This window comes from Gymnoscopelus braueri (genome assembly GCF_963280865.1).
Source record: "Gymnoscopelus braueri genome assembly, chromosome: 3".
Taxonomy (NCBI): Eukaryota; Metazoa; Chordata; class Actinopteri; order Myctophiformes; family Myctophidae; genus Gymnoscopelus; species Gymnoscopelus braueri.
In genome coordinates, this window is record NC_137612.1 from 17,780,822 (window position 1) to 17,789,955 (window position 9,134).

At 39.6% G+C, this 9,134-nt stretch overlaps 1 protein-coding gene across 2 annotated transcripts; it reads left to right on the forward strand.

Moving 5' to 3' along the window:
- The first annotated feature begins 660 nt into the window (after positions 1-660).
- LOC308082631 (catechol O-methyltransferase B-like) lies at positions 661-6,946 on the forward strand. Of its 2 annotated transcripts, XM_080424511.1 has the most exons (6): positions 661-2,059; positions 2,114-2,285; positions 5,455-5,572; positions 5,681-5,874; positions 6,307-6,438; positions 6,522-6,946. In XM_080424511.1, exons 1-6 carry the CDS (start codon positions 1,953-1,955, stop codon positions 6,699-6,701), a joined length of 903 nt encoding a protein of 300 aa, XP_080280637.1. In that variant the 5' UTR covers positions 661-1,952; the 3' UTR covers positions 6,702-6,946. The 2 variants fall into 2 exon arrangements, with proteins under 2 accessions (XP_080280637.1, XP_080280636.1); XM_080424510.1 differs by having other exon boundaries at positions 663-2,285.
- Positions 6,947-9,134: the final 2,188 nt, after the last annotated feature.

Below are 9,134 nucleotides of genomic sequence, written 5' to 3' on the forward strand. Positions count from 1 at the left end.
ATGACCAGGAGAGCACTATGAGTGTCATGCTGCATAGTAAACACCCATCTCATTATCTCTGCACAAAAGGAGCAATGAAGGTAGCGATGAGAGCTGTTTTCTCTTTATGTAGATTCCCTTGTCACTGTTCCTATTTCCTGCATTGATGCATCTTGGAAGAAAATGACAGCGTATACCTGTATGTTCATGTCATAATGAATGTTTGTTGTTTACTCTGTCCTGTATGCCCTAGGTCGGATGTGGCTGACTCTTATAGCTGTACTGGAGGGGCGTTCTTGGAAGAAAATGACAGCGTATACCTGTATGTTCATCTTATAATGAATGTTGGTTGTTTACTCTGTCCTGTACGCTCTAGGATGTGGCTGACTCTTCTTTATAGCTGTACTGGAGGGGCGGTCGTGCTGTATGCGCTCTACCGCTGGGTGATTCCCACCGCTGTACAGCATCATGCAGGATTAGCACTCTGGTGGCACGATGGCATCGTGGAACGACTGCTGAATGACACAATAATGTGTGTGTGTGGGGGGGGGGGGGGGTAGCAGCTCTTTAATAGCTCTGAACAATTTTAATTCATGAATCAGTTTACCTAAAGTTTGATAGCATTAGCTTATCATACTGTATCTGCTTATGACTTTCTTCAGGAGAATTGCGGCACATCGCAAAGCTAAAGCCATGGAGTTTGTGTGAGATTCTGCTGGATAAGTACGAGTGGCCACGCGAACAGGCTGCCCAGTTTAGCTCTTTCCTCCAGACAATGCTGGAGCTACTCCCAGGGAAGCGAGCCACAGCGGCCCAGTGCCTGAAGCATCCCTGGATCACATCCTAGACAGACAAGACTCTCTTGAGCTGCTTAATAAGTGCTCACTTGACCATGTCGCAGCTGCCAAAAGTGGACATGGGCATGTCTGCATGGTAAAATCCTCTGTGCTCATTTAGCAACTTTTAGTTAAGACAGAGGATTTTACTGTGTGGCTTGATGTTGGACTTGAGATTAATTCAGATGGTGACTTTGTGTACATAGTGCTTTTTTGAAGACACGTAAGATTATGTTAGGCTCTATGCACAGCAGCCATATTGGACAGAAATTGGGCCCCTTCCTTGCTTCCTTCACAGGTGTTACCAATGACACTAATGAAGGCTCTGTTCCATTTAGTGTAGCACAGTGGTTCTCAAACTTTTTAATTTCAAGGACCCCCATAACTCTGAGAGTGTACAAATGGAACCAAATGGACCCTCCCGGGTCCATTTGGTTCCATTTGTACACTCTCAGAGTTACACCCTCTCAAGGAACCATGAGGGTCTCTGGACCACACTTTTAGACCCACTAGTATTTCTAGTGAGCCAACATGCACGATATCAGCACCCTGACTCCGTTTGACAAGAATGGAACGGAGCCTTCATTAGTATCATTGGTAACACCTGTGGAAACACACAACTCAAAGTCCAACTAAAGAGGCATTATTACCTCAGAGGATCCCTCAGAAAACCATTCCTTGTTTATTCCTCTTTTCTTCCTCACTTTTCCCTTTTGTTGCCCCCTCCCTCCTCTCAAACCATGCATGCTAAATTCTAAAAATGGCATACAGTCTATTTGGGGCACAGTTAATAGAAATCTACTGATAACAATCTGCTGTTTGTCTAAACATTTTTGTATTTCTTGCTGACAAATGGCATTCTGTTTTGGTTGATATGATGTGATATTGATGAGTTGGCGGTTGGGGTGTGTGTGTGTGGTTTGGCAGTGGCAGATGAATGATAATGACCAGGAGAGCACTATGAGTGTCATGCTGCATAGTAAACACCCATCTCATTATCTCTGCACAAAAGGAGCAATGAAGGTAGCGATGAGAGCTGTTTTCTCTTTATGTAGATTCCCTTGTCACTGTTCCTATTTCCTGCATTGATGCATCTTGGAAGAAAATGACAGCGTATACCTGTATGTTCATGTCATAATGAATGTTTGTTGTTTACTCTGTCCTGTATGCCCTAGGTCGGATGTGGCTGACTCTTATAGCTGTACTGGAGGGGCGTTCTTGGAAGAAAATGACAGCGTATACCTGTATGTTCATCTTATAATGAATGTTGGTTGTTTACTCTGTCCTGTACGCTCTAGGATGTGGCTGACTCTTCTTTATAGCTGTACTGGAGGGGCGGTCGTGCTGTATGCGCTCTACCGCTGGGTGATTCCCACCGCTGTACAGCATCATGCAGGATTAGCACTCTGGTGGCACGATGGCATCGTGGAACGACTGCTGGACACAGTGACCCGAACGACACGTCCACAGGTGGGCTTTGAAAATACTTAAAAAGAAAATACAATTCAAGAAGCGCACACCTCAAAGTGTGAGGTTCAGACAAACACTATAGGAAAGCACCAATGGCTATTATGCAAAAAGAAGTGAGTCGTATTTTCGATCATGGAAAGAGCAGTTGATGAAACGCAGCAAGTACGTTTTACTGTACAACTCCCACTACCTTCCTAGTGTAGATTAAAGTTCCTATTAAATCATGTTATTTATTGGCTTGTTTGGGCTTAGCCAGACTTCAAAAACTACTAGGGCTGAACATTCAGTAACATAAAATAAAATCTTCAGTGTTCATTTAGCTGTGAGAGTGCATAACATACATGTAACATTTGGGTCTATTTTTACAATGAGAATGAATGTAACACTGAGGATTTACTGTGTATACCCTTTGTTGTTCATATAGTATGTAACACGAGACATAAAAATATTGTTGAGCATGCTGGTGGGCCTTAACAGAAGCAAACGTGACATAGTAAACTGCAGATAGTGTTTCACCAATGTAGTAATATGCGTCCATACTGTACACATGGAACAAGCTTAAATGGAGCAGTGGCTGCAGACTGTAAATCACACCGTTTTAAAAGGATGTTGGGCAATATGCCGCTATATTACTTAAAGGTGATATCACAATATTTATGGTCCAGTGATATCACAATATTTATGGGCCAGTGATATCACAATATTTATGGACCATTGATATCACTATTGATGGACCAATTGTCAACATTGATGTCTAATTTTCTGTCAAATTCCTTACACAGTGCAATAGTATGCCTATAATACTTTATACAATATGTGTTATTATTATTTTATGCCAGTAGCACTAATGACAGTGACTATTTTTTTTAAATACTTTTTAAAATCACTTACATTAAAGGTAGATCAACAGTTAAGGGGCACCTTCAGATATTTAAATACTAGTCCATATCTAGACAAAATTATTAATTAGCTTACTCTGTTCTCCATAATTGCTATGTTCTCCATAATTGCTAGTTGTATAATGTACTTGGGCCTATAAATGTACATTGTAAATGTCTAGCATTCAAAACTAGGTGTATTTGGAATGCTCTGGAAGCCTTTCTACTGTTGAATGTGAAATTAAATGTATATTGATTATATAAGTATCTTTGTTTAAAGGGAGCTTGGTTGAGTTTACCATGGTGGACTTATTCCACTCCTGATCACATGAATGTTGGGGGTGGGGCAGATTGAGCTGTTCAAACACTACTAGGTGTATTTGCAATGCTCTGGAAGCCTTTCTACTGTTAAATGTATATTGAATATATAAGTATATTTGTATTTGTTTAGCATGGTGGACTTACTCCTGACTCACTCCTGATCACAAAATGTTTTATGAATGTTGGGGGTGGGGCAGATAAAGCTGTTCAAACACTGCTTTCCAAAATGTATATAACATTTATTGTTTATGAGAATGCCAAATTATAACATAAATACTGTTTTGATGCTAAAGTAAAACATATTTAGCATTTTGACATTGATGTGCTGGTGTCTCTACTGCTGACCTCTTAAGTTAGTATCCTGACTGTTTTAAAATCTTTATAGAAATGTACACACATAGAGAACTGTGCAGAAGATTTTCCTTTACTTTGTTGAAAGACAATATTTTCTTCATCTTGAAATTAAACATTTTGTGTAGTTAATTATAATCCAGAATTTGATTTACTAAGTCATTTTATATGTGTTCCTTGTTGGGGTATATTAAGAGACATTTTAGAGAACTGCGTAATTTGATTTTGACATTTTGAAAGAAGAATGCTGCCATGGATGCTTCAAATTAGCTCTGTAAGCTGTCACAAGACCAGTTCAGAGGAAACCAGATGAAAAACATGTAATTTACATTAGGTGAACACTTTCATTATTGTGAGTGCAGATGTTTTTTTAATATGGGTAGCTCAAATGGAAATCCACCCAGCAGTTGTGTCTCATTTCCTCTTTTCGGCTTTGTTTCTGTATCCTTTATTTTTAGCCCTGCTAGTCGCGAGCCTATTGTATGTCAGTCGGTTAGTCCCTAAATCCAACACTTTGGTCCCAAACAACGTTTCTTGAAAACTACTGGCGGGATTCCCATGAAATCTTCTGTGCAGCGTCATGAACCTCAGAGGATAAACTCTACTGATTTTGGTGACACGGTGGCCTTTGCTTTAGTGCCAACATCAGGCCAAATCTCAAAATGGGTAGAATGCTAATGAAACTTAATGCGCTCAGCAGGGATGAACCCTACTAATTCCACCAAACCTTCCACTTGCACAGATAGAGAGAAGATATCTCGGATTCTTAGAGGTGGATTGCCATGAAACTTGCTGAGTGCATCCAAGCTTCCTGAAGGAACTATTTGCATGATCCCCTGACCTTTCTTCTTGTGTGCCCCTCAGGCCAAATCAACTTTCAAGTTTGCACACAAGATATTGCATATTTTAATGGGCTCACTGGATAAAACCTATTGATTTTGGTGGCCTTATGGCTTTTTTTCTAGCACCACCTCTTTTGGAGACCTATCTTCTGCCAGGTGCAAAGCAGCACTGGGTGCAGCGCAACTGTCATTGCTAATTTCCACTGACGTCCGACGCAGATGTCGTTTTCAGGCCCAATGCCCACGTTGTCTAATTAGGCGACCGGACCAGGTCTATCCTAAATCCGTCATTTAATTAACAGTACACTATGATGAAGGCGCAGCGGCTTTTTAAAGGTAATGGGAGACACCCTCTAATTGGTTTAATTAATGTAACACCCAAAACACACCCATGAGTAATTCAGTCTACTGTAAATACAACCCCTTGCGCCGTGCACCGACCTTTAGCACCCAGATAAGTGAAGTCTATTTGTCTAACTAGCAAAATTGAAGGGGAATTCATTCGTGTTTGCGCCCTGTGCCGTAGATCATCTATTCTAAATAGTGCCCTTAGTCTTGTTTGTCTATATACACTGCAAATATCACTAATATTTGTTGCTGTTCACCATCTAATTTCTTGTATGTGCAAAACTACTAAAACTACTACTACTACTACTACTAGTAAAGAATTCTGGTTCATAGGTTAACTTATGTGATTTATTGTTCAGGTGGGGTAGGGCACAAACTATGGTGTAAAACACACTTTTTATGTATTCTTTCCACATGTGCTTCATTCAGAGGATCCTACATGCAGTACAGAAGAATGCCACTAGAGGTGACCCTCGGAGTGTAGTAAAAACCATTGACGATTACTGCAAACATACAGAATGGGCCATGAACGTGGGGGATGAGAAAGGTATTGATGTTTACTATTTGCCTCCCAAGTTTTTCTTTTTTTTCCTCAGTCATTTTCATGTTTTAATATCCTAACCCTTAACTGTTTTGTGTGTGTTTTTTGGCACAGGGTCCATTCTAGACTCTGTGGTGTGCGAGGTGGCTCCTAACACAGTGTTGGAACTGGGAACCTACTGTGGCTACTCGACAGTGCGTATAGCCAGCCTGCTTCCCCCTGATGCCAGGCTGTTGACTCTTGAATTTAACCCCAACTACGCTGCTGTTGCTCGTCAAGTCATTGCTTGGGCAGGGCTGGAGGAAAGGGTGAGAGCTGATTTGGCTTAGTTACTAAATCAATTGTGAATGAAGTAAAAGTAGGCTACTGCCTACAGCCTACTGTAATGCATTTGCAATGCAGAGAAAGGTCGGGAGTCAAATTACTTGGACTCAAGTCACAATATTTGAAACTATTTGAAATCAAGATACAGTAATTATTTGATACTTGATTTGGATTTAATGGCTTGTGACTTGATTTGGACTTTACTTTGATTACATGAAAATGTTCAGAACTTCTTGACAGGACAAAATTCTTGCATGCACAGCGCTGAAGAGTCCACATGTCTTTATATTCCATAGACTCTGGATTTGACTTTGAGATTTGTGCCTCAAGACTAGAGACTGACTTGTGACTCAAGCTAAGTTGACTTTATCATACCACTGCTGTAAAGTAAACCTACCAATTTGTTTACACTACAGGTCCATTTGATTGAAGGGGCATCTGGGGATTGGATCCCTAGGATGAAGGAACACTTTGGAGTTGATACGTTTGACTTGGTTTTCCTCGATCACTGGAAGGATCGCTACCTTCCTGACACAAAATTGCTGGAGGCAAGTCTAAAAGCTTATATTATATTGAACTCTTCACTCTTCATCCACATACATTTTGTGACACCTACTTTCCTTTACCTCAGGAGTCTGGTCTACTCAGGGTGGGTAGTGTGCTGTTGGCAGACAACGTCATTTGCCCAGGAACACCTGACTATCTGGAATACGTCCGAGGATCCCCACGCTATGAAAGCCACTACTTCAAATCTCACCTGGAGTACACCAAAGTAGAGGATGGCTTGGAGAAGTCTGTTTTCTTAGGGTAGCTAAAGAAATATTGTCACTCCTCAGTTTATGACAACTCATTGAAAGTGAACATTGCATTTTCTATCTGGTTATTAAACAGGGTAATATAGACCAATTTGTATGGGGAAATTCCCTTTTTTGCATTTTGTATAAAGCATAACCCGGACAGTAAAAACATTTCTTGAAAAAAATGAACCCACGTCACTTGTGTGTGCTTTATTTAGAAGGCAATTCACTTTATTAATAAATAAAATGACTTTCTGGAGCCAGAGGGAACTGTAACAACTGAATTTCACCCTATTGGCTCAATAAATTGCACAGAAATCTCATGATGTCATGTCACACTGGATGAACAAGAGCTGGTGAGATGCTGACAGAGGTGGAAATAGGGTCCACAGTGTTTTGGTGCGCTTGGAAAACAGGAATGAAAGCTTATTTTCTGTAAGAACCAGGATATGGAAGAAACTAAAGCGTAGATTTAAGCCCACTTGTTATCCGCCATAAAGGTCTTCTTGGGGCAAAAATGCCAAAAACAAATAGCTTAGTTGTGGGACTTATGTGTCATAGAAACTCTATGACATAAGTCCCACAACTAAGCTATTTGTTTATGATAGAATGCCAGATTATTAAAATATTTAACAAACATTATAGAAAACAAAATCAGCATTATGGCACACACAGTTCTTAACAGGATTTATCAATACAATAGCTTTGTAATGTGAATTCTGTTTTGTTCATTCTTTTGAGATTATCACTTACATGAATCCCATGATTTATGGCAAGAAAACAGTACTTAGTTAAATTGGTGAATATATTATTACATAATTGGTCTTTATATGTTTGTATAATTGACAATAATTTATATTTATACAATCACTACAATGTGTCTGGTGGTATCACTTCCGATTGAGGGAGCTGTGATGTGATTTCTACATTCATCCAGTGGGTGTCAGTAGCAGACGATTGCTCAACATTCTGACTGAAAACAAAGAAGCCTTTCCTTTATTTGCCTCAATTTCTATTTGATTTGAATAATTCATATTGATAAAGTAATAAATGTTGGTTTATTTTATCCACTTAATAAATTGTTTAAATTCTCTGATCCAGAGTTAGATGAACAGACAGGATTTTGCAGTGCATGTACACATTTCTGAATAATTTGCTGAGCCAAGAGTTAAAAAAAACATACCCTCACCAGAGACTGAAATCAATAACACATTTAAGTGGAAGTTTGTTGTTTGGTACTGAGACATTTCTGCTGCTCTGATAGTGTACAGTTTGTTCAGTTTGTGTGTGTTACGGTGTGAATCAAATCACTGCTTGTGTGTGTGTGTGTGTGTGTGTGTGTGTGTGTGTATATATATATATATATATATATATATATGTTGGGGGGGGGGGGCTGTGTTTGATTTCACTGTATGAGAAAAATATGGGCTAGTCCACCTAGAGCTTTCTTCACAGACAGCCACATGATAATCCCAATCTGTGGCCATTAGTGCACTGAGAGGGAGCGAGAGAGAGAGGTTCCACTAGATAGAAAGAGAGAGGGGGGAGTGTCAGAGAGAGAGAGAGAGAGAGTGAGGGAGTGAGGGGGGGGGGGGGCTTTTAAGGGATTTGGCAGCGATTTGTAGAATCTCACTGCTGCAATGTTGTGCTTTTCTTCCACTTGTCCGTGAATCTGCCATGATGCTATACCTCAGCATTTTAATTTCGTTTTTATGAATTAAACTTAACCAAACATGTTTTAATTACACTTGCATACTTTTTTAGATAATTTGACTTATTTTGGGAAAGCACATAGCCGCCCTGACATGACAGAGGATTTACTATTCCAAAGGAGAGGAAAGCATTGCCTCTAAATGTGTTCAACTATTGGACCGTGGAAAAAGGCCTGCATGGGAGCGAGTGCTCATCACATGGATGAAATCAGGACCAGTAAGTGTGGGATGGGACGGTAAGAACATTTGTTTTATCAATTATCTCTACCAGGAACCACTACAAAAATGTATTATCTTACACAGTATCCTGAGTTTTAATCTAACACGCACACATCCACACATACATGTATCATTTACTAATACTGCATGGAATTTACATGTATCATTTACTAATACTGCATGGAGTTTGACTAATTCGGTCTTTCCACACATTATTTAATCTCTGCAAAACCCACTATTAGACTGTAATGAGCTGGTGCTGTAACAACAAAAAAATTATTTCGCAAAGAGATTGTTACTCTTAATTATGTATTTGTAGCTGATATAAGTCCTTTTTTTAAATCAAGAAATGTGTCTCATCACTTGATGTCTGTTTTGAAATATTTATTCTCTGTCATCCTGCATGCTGTGTGAAATATTCCCTTTAGCCTCAGCTGGACAGCTCTATTTAATATTTAATATTTTTGTTTTATCTCATTTATCGTTTATTTCATGTTACATTTGCTGGTGCTTTCT

What these genes read in the sequence shown, in the direction of transcription:
- LOC308082631 (XM_080424510.1), top strand. Translation starts at nt 1,953, where the DNA reads ATGAATGTTTGTTGTTTACTCTGTCCTGTATGCCCTAGGTCGGATGTG. An exon ending in GGGCAGGGCTGGAGGAAAGG is followed by an intron (nt 5,875 to 6,306) that starts GTGAGAGCTGAT and finishes TTTACACTACAG; the next exon opens with GTCCATTTGATTGAAGGGGC. An exon ending in CTGACACAAAATTGCTGGAG is followed by an intron (nt 6,439 to 6,521) that starts GCAAGTCTAAAA and finishes CCTTTACCTCAG; the next exon opens with GAGTCTGGTCTACTCAGGGT.